At 52.6% G+C, this 18,565-nt stretch overlaps 7 protein-coding genes across 7 annotated transcripts; 4 read left to right on the forward strand and 3 right to left on the reverse strand.

Annotated features, from left to right (window-relative positions):
• Nucleotides 1-2,197: 2,197 nt before the first annotated feature.
• On the reverse strand, nt 2,198-4,321 carry HMPREF1120_01940 (esterase/lipase; the record flags this gene model as incomplete). Its single annotated transcript, XM_009155969.1, has 1 exon — nt 2,198-4,321. One exon carries the CDS (start codon nt 4,319-4,321, stop codon nt 2,198-2,200), a length of 2,124 nt encoding a protein of 707 aa, XP_009154217.1.
• A 1,140-nt stretch (nt 4,322-5,461) lies between these two features.
• Nucleotides 5,462-6,625, reverse strand: HMPREF1120_01941 (uncharacterized protein). Its single transcript, XM_009155970.1, has 2 exons — nt 6,000-6,625; nt 5,462-5,883 (listed from the first exon to the last, which is right to left on the reverse strand). Exons 1-2 carry the CDS (start codon nt 6,062-6,064, stop codon nt 5,478-5,480), a joined length of 471 nt encoding a protein of 156 aa, XP_009154218.1. The 5' UTR covers nt 6,065-6,625; the 3' UTR covers nt 5,462-5,477.
• Nucleotides 6,626-7,148: 523 nt separating this feature from the next.
• HMPREF1120_01942 (glycosyl hydrolase family 10) lies at nt 7,149-8,475 on the reverse strand (the record flags this gene model as incomplete). The annotated part of the gene is made up of 3 exons (XM_009155971.1): nt 7,149-7,718; nt 7,771-8,145; nt 8,197-8,475. The coding sequence occupies 3 exons, from the start codon at nt 8,473-8,475 to the stop codon at nt 7,149-7,151; spliced, it is 1,224 nt and encodes a 407-aa protein (XP_009154219.1).
• Nucleotides 8,476-9,913: 1,438 nt separating this feature from the next.
• Nucleotides 9,914-11,806, forward strand: HMPREF1120_01943 (MFS transporter, SP family, sugar:H+ symporter; the record flags this gene model as incomplete). Its single annotated transcript, XM_009155972.1, has 6 exons — nt 9,914-10,038; nt 10,107-10,887; nt 10,947-11,000; nt 11,057-11,238; nt 11,296-11,493; nt 11,548-11,806. The coding sequence occupies 6 exons, from the start codon at nt 9,914-9,916 to the stop codon at nt 11,804-11,806; spliced, it is 1,599 nt and encodes a 532-aa protein (XP_009154220.1).
• A 733-nt stretch (nt 11,807-12,539) lies between these two features.
• HMPREF1120_01944 (AAT family amino acid transporter) lies at nt 12,540-14,239 on the forward strand (the record flags this gene model as incomplete). Its single annotated transcript, XM_009155973.1, has 2 exons — nt 12,540-12,726; nt 12,801-14,239. The coding sequence occupies 2 exons, from the start codon at nt 12,540-12,542 to the stop codon at nt 14,237-14,239; spliced, it is 1,626 nt and encodes a 541-aa protein (XP_009154221.1).
• A 496-nt stretch (nt 14,240-14,735) lies between these two features.
• HMPREF1120_01945 (ATP-dependent rRNA helicase RRP3) lies at nt 14,736-16,178 on the forward strand (the record flags this gene model as incomplete). The annotated part of the gene is made up of 1 exon (XM_009155974.1): nt 14,736-16,178. One exon carries the CDS (start codon nt 14,736-14,738, stop codon nt 16,176-16,178), a length of 1,443 nt encoding a protein of 480 aa, XP_009154222.1.
• A 452-nt stretch (nt 16,179-16,630) lies between these two features.
• On the forward strand, nt 16,631-18,490 carry HMPREF1120_01946 (T-complex protein 1 subunit gamma; the record flags this gene model as incomplete). The annotated part of the gene is made up of 4 exons (XM_009155975.1): nt 16,631-16,655; nt 16,707-16,773; nt 16,830-17,038; nt 17,103-18,490. The coding sequence occupies 4 exons, from the start codon at nt 16,631-16,633 to the stop codon at nt 18,488-18,490; spliced, it is 1,689 nt and encodes a 562-aa protein (XP_009154223.1).
• Between the last annotated feature and the right edge of the window lie 75 nt (nt 18,491-18,565).

Consider the following 18,565-nt stretch of genomic DNA (forward strand, 5'->3'; position numbering starts at 1 on the left):
CGGTGAATCAACGCATTTGACTACGACAACTGTAGACCATGCAGGGCTCCTCAGGCTTCTGGAAAACTTGCCAGGCAAGATGGAGCAGGTACCTCCGTCTGATGCAGTGGACGGTGTCGCTCACCGACCAAGGGTGAAGATGTCCAATTGGCGCTCGCAGTCATGAACTCGTTGCCACACCGCATACACGTGTGTCTGGCAAGGATTCGACAAATTGTGATGGCCCCTTATTGGCAGGTTGAGAGTGAGAATATGGGCGGGGGGTGTTCAAGATGGCCCCGGTCTGGGGTAGTATGTAGGGGCTGTAATGATGAGCCGAAATCACGATCGCCCGGCACCGAGCAGTAGCATGTTGCATCGCAGTGCCAGTGTTGTGATACTTTCGTTGAAATCGTTGCCGATGCATTCCATTCCATCACAGCATTGCATTGTATGTCTGCGAAGTCCATGTCGCTGATGAAGCTGCAGTGAGGCCAGCCACTTTCAGTTCAGTTGGACTAGTAGGTATCGCGCAAGTTGTATGGGGAAACTGGGTTGCCGCCGGGGAATTTCTGTTCTCTGCCACTTGCATCCTGCAGTGAGTGGCTTGCTCCGGGCTTGGGAGGCCTAGGGAGCCTGTGCCAGGGGTGCTTGTGGGGAGGCAATGCAGTCAAAAGTAGCCCCTAGAGTGTAGACGCAGGCTTGATTTGCCGTGTCCACTCCCCCATGCCAGTGCTTCCACATCCCTCCACCACACAATCAACAGGCAGCAGACAGATCACAATCACTACGACATCATGACCGTAACGTCGTAACGTCTGCTCCCCTGTCCTCTAAAGCATCCCTTTGTCCGCATCAAATGCTCTTGTCCAGTTTTCTTGTCTCTCCCAATTTCGACGACCGATACTCGGTCCCTGCTCGAGCGCCGAGACCCTGAGCGGTAACGAGGATAACCAGGTCATTAAGGCCGGAAGCACTTCGCTTTTCCTCCTCTCACCTTCCAGGGCAGTGGAAGCCTTCGGCAGATCCTCGCCACCTCTACTAACCAGAACAAGGCCGCAACCTCGTAAAGGACCGCGGTGGTAGACTCGAAAAATCACCGATGCAAGCTTCATCACTCGCTTGGTCGATCATGCCGAAGATTACTCGGTGATAGCCCTTCCGCAAGGCTCAGGTTGTGCTGAATCGTGTCCACAGCCCTCGCCAGGCTCCTGGCAAGGCGGCTTCAGGAGCGTTTTCGCCGTTGGCAAACCTAGCTTGCTCTGGGGAGGCCCATCAAGCGACCCTTTGAAAACTTCCCCTGGCGAATTTGGCGGAAGGATCGTCTTCAGACGCGCACTCCCTTGACTTTTTCCGCTCCTTCATTTCAGGGGTCAATGACAGGAGGCTCTCATCTGGGGCGTGTTCCCTGTTCACCAACCTGAGGCGAAAATCTGATCCTGACAGCCACCTTCACCGGTGATAGGCCCTTTTTCCGAAGAATGCAAAATTACTGCTCAAGGATGAGCACATCAACGAGAGCTTCGTCCTTCGAAGGTATTGTGGTTTGATCACATTTTCCCCCTCGTGGGAAGTCATGGCTGTCTGTTGGAAAGCGGAGAATGGTGGACACCTCACTTTCTGTCAATCTCAGTCTGCTCCCGTAGCTGGTTCTCTGTTTTGAAAAGCTGAACGCCCGTTTCTGCGTCCTGTTATGTGGGACTAGCAATTCTGCTGAGGGCGCAGAAGACTGATCCTTTACATACTCGTGGAAATCGACAACTTTTGGGGGGAACAGTCTTATTTCGCATTAACAGCCTAGAGCGCCATGGATATCGAACGGCGAGATGACAATTCGGCTAAAGACTCGCTATGGCTTACTTATATCGCTGCTGCAAAAATGTACTCCTGTGTGCTAACTATAGGCTATCTCTGTTAGCGAGTGAAGACCGTGGGGGAATAGCCAGTCTGTGTCCTTTGCGGAACGACTAATAACAACACTTTACCCGCTACTATAAATATTGGTTTGCCAGTGGTGACCCAAGGGCTCGTTCTGTTCTTATGCTTCGGTTAAAGAGCTGCAGTATGGACAGCTCCTCATCTGTAGGTATGTTGCTTTTGGTGACTATCTGCTAGCACCGTAAAATTCCCAACTCTGAAAGAGCTACTCAACCAAGCTACTCCCAAAGTCTGACCCTGCCATTAGACAAGTAGTAACAGCTCATGCTACTACCTTCATTTACCTCGCCTGGTCCAAATAATAGCTGAGGCTGTAATTCAACCACGCGCACTGGGGCACATCGACAAACGTGCCCGACACGGCAGGATAGTCGAGGTGTTTAATCGGACCGGAGGTGCCCGATACCTTGTCCCATGGGCCGGACTCTTCAACTCCCTGCAAGGTCTTGTTATAAACCCTTGCTTGGAGATATGCATTCGAAGGGTTCGGTTGACCACTCCTGACAAATTCGGCAAAGTACCCACTGACAAGTTGGACCGAGTACAAGTCATTAGCATCTCGGAGGGGCCCATAGAAGTTGCCAAACAGCCAGGCCATGTCGGCCCCGTGGAGCCTGAAATACGGCAGATTCGGGTTGCCATGAGGGTATCCTCGCGTGACGGGGCCGGCGCTGGGCACATTTTCCGGATTGTATCCGTTGATGGTCCGCTCGAACTGATAGTAATACACGGCTGGGAAGGCGCCCGACACGGCGCCAGCGTAGACGGTGGCCTGGTCGACACAGCGGAAAGTGTTGTCGGTCGCAACGCGCTGCGTGACATTGAACGCGTCCAGGGTCTTGTTGCCCGTGTCGTAGTACGGGAACAATCCGGACTCAATGATCGCCTGGGCATACGAGGCATTGATCCCCAGTCCGACCGTGAGGCCTTGTGTCTCGTTCTGTACGGGCGTGGGAGAAATCGTTGAGAACGAGGCTCCATCGTTGGCTGCGACACCGAAGATGATGGGCACGTACGCGGCAGAACTGCTGTTTCTGTTGACCACGTCTAGCTCTGGGGTGGTCACGATCGTCCCGTCCTGCACCACGTATCGTGCCACTGTGTTGAGCGAGACCAACGCACTGGCGTTCACTTGCCCAAGACAGGTGATCTGGTCGCTCAACTGCTGCTGTGTACAGTTCGATCCGTTGAATATCTGAGGCCCGGCCACGGTATACGATTCATTGATGGTATAGTATGACGAGTAGGTCGTGCCGTAGTTACCCTTGAGTCCTAGGTCGACGCCGCCTCCTAGGTTCGACATGGCCACTGCGCCCTGAAACAAATCCTTGGCAGGCGGACTGCCTAGCAGCGTACGGACCGAGCCTGCTCCCGCACTCTCGCCCATGATGGTGATTCTCTTCGGATCTCCTCCAAACTTGGCAATATTGTTCACGGTCCACTGCAATGCGACAATCTGATCGCCGATCCCAAAGTTGCCCTTGATGTCCGTGCCTGGAATCGCGAGGAAGCCGAGCGTCGACAGCCGGTAGTTGATGGTCACGACGACAATGTCTTCTCGAGAGGCGAGATTCCCACCGTCGCTGAGCGGGTCTGCGCCCGTCCCGCCGGTGAAACCACCACCGTGAATCCAGAACAGCACAGGTCGCAGGGCTTGCGGCGTGTTCGACCCGGCTTTAGGGATGAAAGGCGTTTGAATGTTGAGGAACAGGCAGTCCTCGCTGCCTCCGCCGACTTGTGTGCATTGGGAGCCATATGTCGTGGCATTCGCCGTCTGGCCGGTGCCAGAATACAGGTGGGAGTACTGGAACCTTGTGGGAGGGTCGGCATACCTGATTCCAAGAAACCTGAACGACTTTTGGTTCCGATAGCCCACATAAACATTGCCGGCTGCGGCTACCGCGAGCTCATTCGAGACGCTGGCAGTCGAGTTTGGAGGCTCGTTCGCATTGGTCGACTGCGTGCACAGGACAGGAAGCTTCGGATCGCGGTCCGCTGATTGCTCAAACGAGAGAGATCCTTGGGATTGTTGAACAGATACGTGTAATGTACCCCCTGAGATGTGATATGCTTGGTCCGATGAGGTTTTGCCAGAGAAAGCCAGGTATGCCAACGCAGACGAGAAATCGGAGCTGTAGTTCTGGATGGTCGTTTGGGAGAGAAGTGTCTCACTAAGAGCTCCGCATGCCTCTACAGCAGCGCTGGAGGTCATGGGATCGAGAAGGATTGCGCCCACATGGTTCCTGTCGTCTGAGGCGTTTAGGTTGTTTTGGTAAACGAAGGTCAAGGAGCTATTGGCATTCGATGTAGCCACACCGGATGCCTGAGTAGTCCCGAAAGGGTGACTGAATGCAGCTGTGATTAGTATGGCGGAAGGCAACAGTATCCAACGCGGAGAAGGCATATTCACAGACATCCAGTGCCACTCGAGACCGTATCAGCAATAACAAGAAAAAGCAAAGCTCACAAGCACACACAATCGAATTGCGAGACGGTTGGCGTCCTTACCATTAACATACTCTGCTCGGCCACGTCGATTGGCATACGCCATGTGGCTCTATTCAACATACTCTCATCAATGATCCCCCAGCGTTCGGATGCAGATCTGGCCATCGTTTGAGATTTGCCAGATTCAGTTACCTAGTCAGGAAGGACGTTGTCCTGCGCTCTCGTACAACCAGGCTCTCGAGCAACAGAATGCGGAGTATCAGTGATCGAGTCATCAGTCATTGACATAATGCAGAGAGAGACAACCATCATCATTAACAACTTAGCGCTTGACCCAGCAGCGGGTGGTAGCCATTTTGCCGCTGGGTGGTCTCTGGCCTTCCAGAACAATGTGACATGCGCATGATCACAGCGGTTGAAGGGAGTTCGACAATCACACCGACCGTCCGCAATCTGAGTCCATGCGGTTCTGGAGGAGTTGGACAGGGGTGACACTAAATAGCCTAATAATAATGTGTGAAGAAGTTGATCAGGGTTCATCAAGTTGCCAGTGGACTGGCAAGTGTTGTAGGTGGTTGCAATAGAGATACTGTGCTCGGCCGCTTTCCCCGATCGGGAAACCAGCCACTGGCCTCCGTCTTTCTCTTTTTCCCGCGTGAGCCAAGCACATTGTCTACCGCCGCCAACTCATCACCTTGTCTTTTATCATGTGTGTTGCATCGGTGGCTTGTCAAGACCGCAGTACTTTGGAGGTTCTGCCCGACTTCTCAGCAGAAGTCGAGATGGGCTTTCAGGCTGAAGCTGCGTGAAAGGGCGAATTACTGAGATGCTACTGCAACTGTATGCCACAGGGTTTGCAAATATCCCCTGCTGTACTGCGACCTGAGTATCTCAACCGAGGTTAGAGATGTCCGGATCCTCTCCCTCGGACGTGGAAGCGAGAGACAGCTAACAGCCACAACTGTGTCTCAGACACGGGCAATGGGTGTGGCATTGCTCGGCAGCAATGGCTGGGACGCAAGCAGCCGGTGCCTGACCTGCAGCATTGTGCTCTTGCAGTCTCTGGCGTCTGAGGCATACTGGCTTGAGAAGTCTTGATATCACCACTATCATCAGAAATCGACATTCATGAGGCATAATGTAGCCTTCACTGCCGGGCAGATGTCTTCCTGCGGAAGAAATTGCATCAGAAGCAAGCAGGTCATGCCCGTCTGCATATGAGAGGTCATGGTCAGAACCCAATTGTTCTCCCTACCTTTGCTGTCGTAGCAACCCCTGTTGAGGTCCCAGGTCGACCGCTTGAACGACAAGACCCGAAGAGCCAATCTTGCACACCCGTGCCACAGGTATCTCCAGGTAACCCCAGGATGCTCAAGCGAGATATTCTCAAAATGCCAGACATCAGGGCTACACTCTAGCTGAAACCGAATTGTCTTGCCCGTCGGCTCAGGGTGCAAGAAGCGGCCACTGGGCAAAAGCCATTTCCCGCCAACTTGCTCCGAATGTCCGCGGAGCGTGCTGCGATCCCCTGCATCAGATAATTCCTTCCGAGATTTTACCAAGGTGAAGATAGTTGCTCTTTGCAACTACAGATCTGGAAACTGAGGCGTCGAGCGGATGACAGACACACTTACCAGCGGCAAGATTTAGACTCCAAATCATGGCAGCGGTTGGCCCATTCCACGTTCGCTGAAATCATCCCAGGAGTGAAATACAATAACCCAACAGGAACATCTGATGCATAGTCGAATATGTTGGAGACCGCTTGAGTAGAGAAGACCTCGTTCCTGAAGATGGCTCCAAGAGCACCTCGATCCGTCCCGAACAACGGTCAGCTACCAAAGCTCATGTACTGCAAGCCCCTCTCCGCATTAGGGGAAGCAGCACGAAGTTTTATAATGATGGAAATGGCGTTTTTCGGCAATGTTGCCACGAATATTGTGTTACCATGACTTTCGGTGAACATACTTCTGTTATCAGGACTACTCCGTTACAACTCGAGCGATATACGACTGTCTGAGTCCTCAGGAAGTGAGGCATGCAATCTGCGAACTATGTTCATGATCCATTCAATCTCGGACACGACAATTCCCTTGCTGGGACCTCTTCCAGAAGTGAGGGTCTTCCGAGCCTGCTGTACGCATAAATGGTGGCGCATCAATCCTTCCTGCGATATTATTTAAAAAGTCAGCTGTTGCCGATCGATCGAATACCGCAGCTTAAATCCACTTGTTGATATTCCGAAAGCCGCTGTCTGCCGTATACAATGTCCACAAGGGCTAATCTTCGGAAGTATCATTTGGGATTATCCATCATTGCTGGTGTTTACCACAGTGGTCTGACGCCACATAAGCTTTCTCTTGCAAGCTTCACAAATTGGACCCATCCATCGCCCCAAAGGCCCCGGGTTCAGTCTCCGGTAGAACCTCGGCTTGTCTCGATCATCGGCGGCCGCAACTTTTCGACAAGCCGACCCTGCTCTGGCGAAAAGTAGTCGACGGCATAAACCGCTGGGCTGCTATACACCTTGTCGAGTCGTGCGCGAAGACTAGTGTATTGCGACCAATTCTGCCTAGCCTTTTACGCGACAACTGGAGAGAGCTGTCCCTGGATCGGGTGTAAAGGAACGCACCAGACAGTGCCTTGCATTTCATTCTATTTGAGTCGGCATATCGAGCCTCCTATGTGGAGCACCTCTGCGATGTCAAGCAGTGTGCTACAGGTCAATGATGTCTCCAGTCCCAGTAGACTCGCTGGCGGGAACGTCGACCAAATCCCACCGTCTACGCCGAACAGACTGAGCACGGAACACTCTGCAAAGCCTCTGCCACCGCATAATATGCAGGCTTCCGGGTAAAATCCGCATTGTAAAGGTCCGCCGCTCCCTGGCCTGGAAATGAGGACGGGATCCAAGAGTACTGATCGTCGAAATCCCACACTGTGACGCCCACACAGCCATCAACTTGGACGCAGCTGGAGACTGAGTCGTAATAGTTTTGGGCCTGGATCGCAAACCCGGTGGCATTGGTGGCATTGGCCTCGACAAATCGGACGTCCAGTTCTGTGACTGCGACCTCAAGCCCAAGGTCAATGTAGCCTTGTTTAGCCGCGACTTGATCTGCCAGGCTGGGGGTTTCGCCAACGCTGAAGTGAGATTCGAGGCCCACCCCGTCGATCCGGATGCCTCGAGACTTCAGCTCTCCGATCAGGCCATACAAGGCCTGCGTCTTATTTCCAGTGTCTTCGATGCCATAATCGTTATAGTACAGCTTGATGTCTTTACCAGTCGCCTCAACCGCTTCCTGAGCGAACTGGTAGGCAAGGAAAAAGTACTCTGGGCCGATTGTGTCGTACTATCCTTTTGTCAGCCTCGTTGAGTTTTCAACAGGATTCTGTCATGCTTACCCAGATGCTGGAAGCAAAGCTCCCATTGGAGGCGAGTGCCTCATTCACAACGTCCCAAGAATAACACACGTCCTGCCAGTGAGTGATCAAAGTCTTGATGTGGTTCTCCATAACTGCGGTCAAAGTATCGGGGGTCCAGGTGCCATTGACGACCCATTCGCTGAGCTGCGAAACCCACACAAGGTTGTGACATCGCAGATATTTGCCATGATCTTTGGCAATGTCGACATCCACCTGCCCGCCTGTGAAGTTGAAGACACCTTGTTCAGGCTCGGTGGCAAAGAACTTCATGTAGTTGGCTGGGGTGATTTGGCCAAAGATGTTGGTGTTGTTCAAGATCGTCTGGTACAATATGTTCTCGTCCTCTCCAGAGCCCTACGTCCATGATTAGGCAGTGTTCAAGCTAATTGGAATCTCTACACATACAGGCTGATCTGTTGCGCTACCGAACCATAGTTTGCCGGCCGCCTTCGCAAGGTCATTCAGATATGGAGGCGCCGTGGGCTCAAAATATGCTGTACACGACGGTGGCGGTGCTGCTGCTGACGATGATGTTGGCCTGGCTGGGCCTATTGACGTGGTTGTGCTGTTCGAAAAGGGATGCGCCCCATTGCCCTCTGACGGCCATGCTGACTTCACAGGATTCGCGACCACAAGAGTTGTGAACAGCGAAGAGACAATACCGAGGATGGGATATAGATGCATGGCGACTTGGGAAAGCGGAGACTGCACAAGGCCAGGAAGAAAAGAATGCGTCCTACGCTGGAGCTACAAAGCGAAATCACAATGTTCAGTGCTCAACCTATGGCTTCATATATACTGCACCGGCAAAATGATTTCAGAAACGATTCCCAACCTCATCATCATTACCAAAGACCATTGGGAAGGTGCCTCTTGCTTCTCGGTGATGCTAGTAGATCTCTGAGACATCCTTCATGCTTCATCGAAGCGACCTACTGCCTTCGATTGCATATATCAACCGGAGGCCTGCAATCCATATGACCTGGTGGACATATTGTGTTGCTGACGAGGGTCGATATAAGGACCTTCCAAACTGGGCGACCGCGAGCCTGGGATATATGCATCCTTGCATTGCTGCAGATGGGTCTGCAAGGGCCCGTTCGAGATCAGGCTTTTCGGAAACATGGCAGATCGGAGGGCCCTCCCAGGTGCGGCTGATATTCAAGGATTCACAGCCTTGCCCCCTCAGACTCTGGTCACTCTCCCACGAAGCATTCGTGCGGGCACGATATGGCATAGTCACCTGGACAACTGGTCCGGGGAGCCAGTCTAACCGAATGGGTACATATCCCAATCGACCGTATGTATGCGCAACGATTACTGCAATCAAGAGAGCACTCAAGTTAGCGGCAAGGGAGCTTCTCCGGGTAATAGGATAATATGGGTTGACCAGGGTAGGTAGTTGTACGATCAACAGATGGTCAAATCGTGGCCCGGTCTTCTTTTGGGAAACTGAACAAGGGGGTCCGGTGTGGGTCAATGCTGCCACATCCACCGCCGAATCCGGCCTTCGTCCACTTCTCCCACACTTTCTCCTTTCCCTCCACAACTCCCCAGACTTGCTATTCTGACATGACCAGCAACCAGCAAATGGCGATAGACTCTCCGGCAAAACTCCCCTGCTGACGCTTTACAGTCAGTTCGTGCTCTGCAGCAGGGCTGTCACATTGATGCAAGCCCTTCTAAGGGCACGCTACTTAGGAAGATCTGGAGCGGGAGAGGTCCACCTCTACGATGGGCTCTCATCCAGTCTCTCGCTTCACCCGGTCTCTCCAATCCCGGTTGTTGCAGGTTCGACTACGGCGCATGATCGGGTATTAGCGTCCTCCTTCATTGGCTGGGTTGCGAGTACTCATCAGGATATTTGGGAGCGGCCATCTTTCTTGAACGCTAACCTGAACAACTGCGGTAGCATCGCCAGATAATCAGGCTCAGATACTACGGCACGATGGAAACCATGCTGTATAAAGAGCTCCACTTCCTTCTGCGAGACTCGTTTCTCTCCTCCTTTCATCAGCATATTTGGGAAAGCTGCCCTCGATTGCAGATCTCAACCCCTGACTGAGAGAGGGAAGTTACAATTAAATTTCACCACCAGCACTGCCCGGGACTTAGCATCACGATGGGCAAAGGCTACTTCGAGCTGGCTGGTCGCCAGTTCCCGAAGGTGACATGGTACAAGGACCCGGCGCTGAGGAAGACCTATATCATTCTCATGTTCGTGGTGCTCACTAGTGCCACCAATGGGTAAGTACTAAGCACCCACGAGATCCACGACGAGGCGGGAAGGATAGGCTCTGACTGCGTGCCAACAGTTATGACGGGTCCATGATGAACGGTCTGCAGTCTCTTCCTGCCTGGAAAGACCATTTCGGTCATCCCCAGGGCAGCAGGCTTGGGATATTGAGTGCCATTATGCCCCTTGGTTCGCTATGTGCTATCCCATTCGTGCCGTACACGGCCGATCTTATAGGCCGCCGAATGGGAATCTTCATCGGATGCTGCATCATGTTGGTCGGTGTCATCATACAGGGCATCTCAGCCAACTATGGCATGTTCCTGGGCGCCAGATTCCTGATCGGTTTTGGAGTGGCCATTGCACACGGAGCCTCGCCGCTCCTCATCACCGAATTGGTCCACCCACAACACCGAGCCATCTTCACGACCATTTACAACACCACCTGGTATGCAGGGTCGATCGTTGCGGCCTGGCTGACCTACGGCACGGATCACATCCAGAACAACTGGTCGTGGCGCATTCCAACAATTGTGCAGGCGTTGCCTTCTCTGGTTCAGATTTGCTTCCTCTATTTTGTCCCTGAGTCTCCTCGATGGTACATTGCACACGGCAAAGAAGAGAAGGCTCTGGAGATTCTCGGCAAGGTCCACGCCAATGGAAACGTCAATGACGAGCTCGTGCAGCTGGAATATGTGGAAATCCGTGACACCATCCGACTCGAAAAGGAGGCTGAATCGGACTCGTGGTTGGAATTGATCAAAACGAAGGGCAACCGCCGCAGATTGCTCATCTTATTGTCTGCTGGTCTCTTCTCCCAATGGTCGGGCAACGGGCTTGTCTCATACTATATCAATCAGGTACGTCCTTGACCCCTCCGAACGACCCCTCTCCTGGCTTTTACTGACCGATGATGTAGGTACTCGATTCCATCGGCTATACGGATAGTTTGACGCAGAATTTGATCAATGGCGTAAGTACCGGTCATTCTCGAGGCAGCCCCAACAATGTCGCTGACTCCGTGTTCAGGTCCTCAATATCTTCAATTTCATCATTGCTCTCAGTTGCTGCTTCCTTGTCGACAAAGTCGGTCGACGCAAGTTGTTCCTTGTCTCGACAGCCGGCATGCTTATGTCTTTCATTGTCTGGACGATCTGCTCGGCAAGGTACTCTATGACCAAATCAAAAGGGGCTGCAAAGGCTGTAGTTGGGTAAGTCCACGCACAATGAGTCGTCTGTCTCCTGTCGCCCCTACTGACATGTCATAGCTTCATCTACATCTATTACTTTTTCTACAACATCGCATGGTCCGGCATGCTTGTGAGCTACACTGTCGAGATCTTGCCGTACAGAATCCGCGCCAAGGGCTTGACTGTCATGTTCCTCATGGTCGATGTGGCGCTCTTCTTCAACCAATGGATCAACCCTATTGCTCTGAAGAATATTCATTGGAAATACTACATCTTGTAAGTGCAATACCCGCATCACCGCCCCGCGAGCATCTGTTGACATTCATAAAGCTACTGTGTCTGGCTCGGCGTGGAACTCGTGGTCGTGTGGTTCTTCTACATCGAAACGCGCAACACGGCTCTCGAGGAAATGGCGAAGCATTTCGACGGAGATCAGGCGATTCTCGGTGGAGGCGCCGCCACAACCAAGGGATTAACCCTTGCCACTGAAATGGGTCTGGAGGGAACTGTCCACCATGCCCGTGCTGTGGACGAGAAGAGGAACTCCCTTGGGGTTGAAGTTGAGGATGTTGCTGGTAAGCATGATTGAGGAGTCTTGGACACAGGAACCCTTTCGAGCAATTAGGGGGCCCGAGAAATGACCAACCTTGGTCAACCTCATCTCTTCCTCGCTAACAACAAGAAGACTGGTATCATTTCGGTGAGGGAAAGCTATTGCTGTTTGTCTCCGCACAATTGAGTACCAGAATCATCCATCCATAGCACCTAATAGTGCGGTTCAACTTGTTGGAAAACAAAAATATGGGGGTTGCCATACGTTTTGATCCACCGTACAATGCCACCTCGCACGTCATTCTACAATGTGTGATATCTCCCGTCTCTTTTCCTCGACAAGCGGTGAAATATTCAAGACAAGGCAAAGCACGAGTGGCTGGATCCTTTCCTTGTATGTAAAGTAACCAGAACCAAATCTACAAAAGCAACTTAACACTCCTCTGACATTCTTATACGCCCGATCAGTCTGGGTCTGCCTGGCCCTTTTTACCATGCCCAGCCCGGTGTGGGAGCCATTTGGCTTTTTCTCCATGATGGCTCAATTTTCGAGCTCGATTGCGACATCGATGGCGGCAAAAGCACAACCACCATAAGTAGGTACTTTCACAATGACTCTTCTAATAATGCATACAACATATACCAGAGTTATCCCTGCCGGATGCGGCCTGTCTGCTTCGTTTCATTATTCTTTTTCGCTTGGACGTGCCCGTTAGCAGGCTCTATCCCCATAGCCTGAGGTATACCTTAAGCCATATTTGGAGGCCACCATGGCCAACTATGAAGAACCAAAAACCGGCCGGGGATCCGTGTCTCGTCATTCATTTAGCGACGCCGGCGATACCCACGCGGTGATCGACCCGCTTAGTGGTGTCAAGCGAGGTCTCAAAACTCGCCATCTCAGTATGATGGCTCTAGCCGGCATTATAGGACCGGGCCTGTTGATTGGATCTGGAGGTGAGACCACGCTTTTTGTCGTATTCGACGACAACCGATAAGGCCCCCCTTACTGACAGGACATTTTTATACAGGTGCACTTGCCAATGGCGGTCCCGCAGCACTGCTGATTGGCTTTGGAGTCATTGGCATTATCGCATTCAGCATCATGCAGTCGCTAGGGGAACTGACCACCCTCTATCCCAGCGGAGGCGCCTTTACCAGTCTGGCCGATCGGTTCGTGGACCCGGCCTTTGCGTGCGCCGTCGGTTGGAACTACTTTGTCATCTGGGTCGCCGTCCTTGCCAACGAGTACAACGTGCTGTCGTCCATCTTTGTCTTCTGGAGTGACAAGGTCCCGTTGTGGGGATACTTCTTGATCTTCTGGTTCGCTTTTCTGGGCTTTCAGTTGCTGGGTGTTAGGACGTTCGGTGAGGCAGAGTTCTGGCTGGCCCTGGCCAAACTGCTCGGTTTGACGGCGTATTTCATCTTCAGCATCATCTATGCCTCGGGCGGACTCATCGGCCAGCATGGTGCATTGGGATTCAGGTACTGGCACAATCCGGGTGCGTTCTCTCATGGGTTTCGAGGTGTTGCCTCCGTTTTTGTGTTTTGCTCCACCTTTTATGCCGGCTGTGAGTCGGTCGCCGTGGCTGCCACCGAAACCCGGAACCCCAAGGTCGCGGTGCCCCGTGCTATCCGACAGGTCTTCTGGCGGATCATATTCGTCTACATGGGTTCTGCCTTTTTCTTCGGCTTGACTTGCCCTGCAAATGCAGACTCTCTGGTCAACGGATCATCTCGGGTTTTGAAATCACCCATGACCGTGGCCATCCAGAACGCCGGCTGGGAGGGCGGGGTGCATTTGATCAATGCATTTATCATGGTCACTTGCCTTTCTGCCGTCAATAGCTCCATATATATCGGCTCTCGGACGGTTCTGTTCATGGCACAGGAAAGGAAGGCACCAAAGTTCCTGGGGTATACCGACCCTCGCGGGGTCCCGGTCTTTGCAATCATCTTCACCAATCTGTTTGGCGCACTGGCAATGATGAACGTTTCGACGGGAGCTGGCAAAGCTTATAGCTATATTGTCAATCTGTCGGGCGTCAGCACGTTCATTGTATGGGGCGCCATCTCGTTCATCCACATCCGATTCCGTCAGGCGTGGCTAAAGCAAGGCCGGCATGAACATGAGCTGCCTTTCAAATCGCTCTGGCACCCTTGGAACGCTTATTTTGGGTTGGCGGCAAACTTGTTCCTTGCCTTGGTTCAGGGCTGGACAACCCTTAGCCCCTTCAATGCCGGCAATTTTGTGGATGCATACATCCTGTTGCCGCTCTTCCCAATTATATATTTTGGTTACAAGTTTGCCTTTAGGACACGGTATTGGCGTCTACATGAAATCGACTTGGATGCCGGGAGAAGGAAAGACCTCGATGCACCAGAGTCAGATGAGGAGGGTGGCGGTGCGGAAGAGTATGGACGTGTGCTGAGAAAGTCCTTGTGGAAACGGTTCCTGGAAAACTTCTAATATCAAGAGCCAAGCCAGCGGAGCTTATATGCCAGTCCGAAAGCAAATTAGCACATTCTAGCGACTTAACGAATGCCATAACCACATCTTTGTATCACCGATGATCGGTAATGGTGTGAGCCGAACGGATGAAGCGTGCTTCACATGCCAATTGAGAAATAGGTGGGATTTAGTCACAATTCCGAATGAAGAAAATGTTCTCATCAACATGAGGTAAATAGCTATGCTGAGCGCCTGCGTAGTAAGCCTGAAGTAGCGTGAGAGACACACCCCATACTAACGTACAGGCCCACAGCAGCCAGATAATGGCAGGTGGGCGGCTGATGGCAGCCTCGCCGGCAAGGCTGAAGCCCAAGGCCGGGTCACGTGCGATAAGATAAGCTTTGATTGGGGGCGGACAATAAAAAACTATTTTTGAACTGCGCCGCTCATCCAACATTTCCGCACGAACTCACAACATTGTACGGCCGCCTCACTTCAAGTCAAAATCACAATCATGCCGCCGCTCAAGAAGAGGAAAGTAAGCCACGATGAAAACGCATCCAGCCGGAGTGCTTCATCGGAACCAGAATCGAGATCGGAAGAGTCCGACGCCCGTAGTGATGGAGGAGATGACATTGGCGAGATCGAAAAGGCGAATTCTCCAACCACATTCAAAGAACTCGGGATAATCGACTCCCTCTGCGAGGCCTGCGAGTCCCTGGGGTACAAAGCACCCACACCGATTCAAGCCGAAGCGATACCGTTGGCATTACAAGGGCGAGATCTGATCGGACTGGCGGAGACGGGTAGTGGAAAGACGGCAGCGTTTGTGCTCCCCATACTACAGGCACTTATGGACAAACCGCAACAACTGCACTCTTTGATCTTGGCGCCGACGAGAGAACTGGCGTACCAGATCTCTGAGGCGGTAGAAGCACTAGGGTCATTGATCGCTGTCCGGTGCGCAGTGTTGGTCGGTGGCATGGACATGATTACCCAGGCCATTGCCTTGGGAAAGAAACCTCACGTCATTGTTGCGACGCCTGGACGGCTCCTGGATCACTTGGAAAACACAAAGGGGTTCTCTCTGCGGCAGCTCAAGTATCTTGTCATGGACGAGGCGGATCGACTTCTTGATCTTGACTTCGGCCCGATCTTGGACAAGATCTTGAAGATTCTACCCCGAGAAGGCAGAAAGACATATCTGTTCTCCGCGACCATGTCCAGCAAAGTCGAGTCCTTGCAACGAGCTTCCCTGTCAAATCCTCTCCGCGTTGCAGTGTCTCAGGATAAATATCAGACCGTCTCGACCCTGATCCAGTCTTACCTCTTTATCCCTCACAAACACAAAGATCTGTATCTGATCCATATCTTGAACGAGCATGCAGGTCACACGGGGATCATATTCACACGCACAGTCAATGAGGCGCAGCGCGTCTCGATTCTTCTGCGCACTTTGGGGTTCTCTGCAATCCCCATTCATGGCCAGCTCTCTCAACAGGCTCGTCTGGCTGCATTGAACAAGTTCCGTGCCAAATCTCGCAACTTGCTCGTCGCTTCTGATGTGGCAGCTCGTGGTTTGGATATACCGTCGGTGGATCTTGTCATCAATTTCGACCTTCCTCAAGATAGCAAGACTTATATTCATCGAGTTGGCCGGACGGCCAGAGCGGGTAAAAGTGGCTTGGCTATCTCATTCGTCACTCAATATGATGTCGAGCTCTGGTTGAGGATCGAGGGTGCGCTGGGCAAGAAACTGGACGAATATAAGACGGTCAAAGAGGAAGTCATGGTGTTGGCCGAGAGGGTGGGAGATGCGCAGAGGGCTGCTGCCTTGGAAATGAAGGAATTGCATGAGAACAGAGGAAAGAAGGGAGCGACCTTGCGCCATAGACGGGCGGGTAAGGGAGCTGTTGGTAAACGGGGTCGTGATGATATGGACCAGGACGAGGGTTAAGGGTGTCCGTTGTAGTACCGATAATCAACTTATGAGTCACGAATATCAAAAGCTTTTCATTTCAGACAAGCATTAATATCATTTCATTTCAATAACTTTACCGTCTAGAAATATCTGGAGCCTGCATCGGCTTCAAGTTGCAAGGCTGCGTGGACCTGTAGTTTTGTATGCATGCAGTAAAGTAGTTCAGCCTCGCGTGTCACAGTCTCCGGCCGGGGCTTGGCGGAAAAGTTGGAGACTTCGAGTTGAACTTCCACTCTGCAACCAGCGGGCTTTGCACGTAACGATCAAACAACACTACTCACCGTGCTTATAGAGTGCTGTTTGTGCGATAGTCGGCCTCCATACAAAACTCGCCGTTTTCCATCCTTCCGCCAGCCGCCGTGGACACTCTACCCGCCGCCGAAAGTACCAGATCTACACCAGGGCCACCGGCCTGAAGCGCAGGCAAGATGCAGGCCCCAGTAGTGGTTATGAGTGAGTATTCTTCGAAACAATGTTGCAGCAGAGACTGATTGCGGGTTGCAGACACGGGAGCCGGTGAAAGACAAGTCGGGCGAAAAGCACAGATATCCAACATTACAGCGGCAAAGACGTGAGCAATGCGCGCGAAACTTTCACAGAGTTACTCCCACACTGACATTCCGGCAGGGTTGCGGATATCATCCGATCGTGTCTCGGGCCCAAAGCGATGTTAAAGATGCTGCTGGATCCCATGGGCGGGATTGTTCTGACCAACGACGGCCACGCCATTCTGCGAGAGATCGAAGTGGCACATCCCGCGGCTAAGAGCATGATCGAATTGAGTCGGACACAAGATGAAGAAGTTGGCGATGGTACGACGACGGTCATAATATTAGGTATGGCAGACCTTTAATTACGAGGCTGTACAACATGGACTTTTCAGGACTGACATGAACGCAGCCGGAGAAATCCTCGCGCAAGCACTCCCACAACTCGAACGAAACATCCACCCGGTCGTGATCATTCAAGCGTTCAAAAAGGCGCTCACGGACGCACTCGCGATTGTCGAGGAGGTGTCGATACCAGTGGACACATCCAACGACAAACAAATGACGACCTTGATCAAATCATCCATCGGCACGAAGACGTGCTACAGATACGCCGACCTGATGTGTTCGCTGGCATTGACTGCCGTGCGGACGGTGGCTTTGGACCAAAACTCGGTGTCAAATGTTGGACAGACGAACGGTGCGGGCTCGAAATCAGCCACACCAACACCCTCGAAGCCGCAAGAAGTCGACATCAAACGCTATGCACGGGTGGAGAAGATCCCTGGAGGCGAGATTGAAGATTCGCGGGTATTGGACGGAGTGATGCTAAACAAGGACATTACACACGCATCGATGCGAAGAAGGATAGAGAACCCGCGGATCGTGCTACTCGACTGTCCGCTCGAATACAAAAAGGGCGAGTCGCAGACCAACGTGGAGATCACGGACGAGGACTCGTGGAATCGGATCCTACAGATCGAAGAGGAACAAGTCAAGAAGATGTGCGACGCCGTACTGGCAGTCAAGCCGGACCTGGTCATCACCGAGAAAGGCGTATCCGATCTGGCGCAGCACTACTTCGTCAAGGCGGGCGTGACGGCCCTCCGTCGCGTGCGCAAGACCGACAACAACCGCATTGCGCGGGCCACGGGCGCCACCATCGTCAACCGGGTAGACGATCTACAAGAATCGGACGTTGGGACCGGTTGCGGCTTGTTTGAGATCGAAAAGATCGGCGACGAGTATTTCACCTTCCTGACGAAATGCAAGAACCCAAAGGCCTGCACGATCCTGCTGCGCGGCCCGTCAAAGGACATTCTCAACGAGATCGAACGCAACCTGCAGGACGCCATGTCGGTCGCCCGCAACGTCATGTTCCACCCTCGCTTGTCGCCCGGCGGCGGCGCCACCGAAATGGCCGTCTCGGTGCGTCTGGCCCAGCGCTCAAAATCCATCGAGGGCGTCATGCAGTGGCCTTACCGCGCCGTCGCGGAGGCCATGGAAGTCATCCCGCGCACTCTCATCCAAAATGCTGGCGCGAGCCCTATTAGGATCCTCACTCAATTGCGTGCCAAACATGCCGAGGGAAAATCCACTTTTGGTGTCGACGGCGATACGGGTAATGTCGTCGATATGAAGGACTATGGTGTCTGGGAACCCCAGGCTGTCAAGATGCAGAGCATCAAGACTGCCGTCGAGAGCGCTTGTCTCTTGCTCCGTGTCGATGATATCTGTAGTGCAAAGAGTGCGAAGCAGGTCGGTGGTAGTGGTCTGTCTGGTGGTGGCGGTGAAGAGTAAGATTAACAATACTACTGCTGCTGCTATACTTCAGATAGAATTGGGACTATTACTTCTGGCACAGCTGTGAGGTAG

The sequence above is a fragment of the Exophiala dermatitidis genome, assembly GCF_000230625.1.
Source record: "Exophiala dermatitidis NIH/UT8656 unplaced genomic scaffold supercont1.2, whole genome shotgun sequence".
In the NCBI taxonomy this organism is placed as follows: Eukaryota; Fungi; Ascomycota; class Eurotiomycetes; order Chaetothyriales; family Herpotrichiellaceae; genus Exophiala; species Exophiala dermatitidis.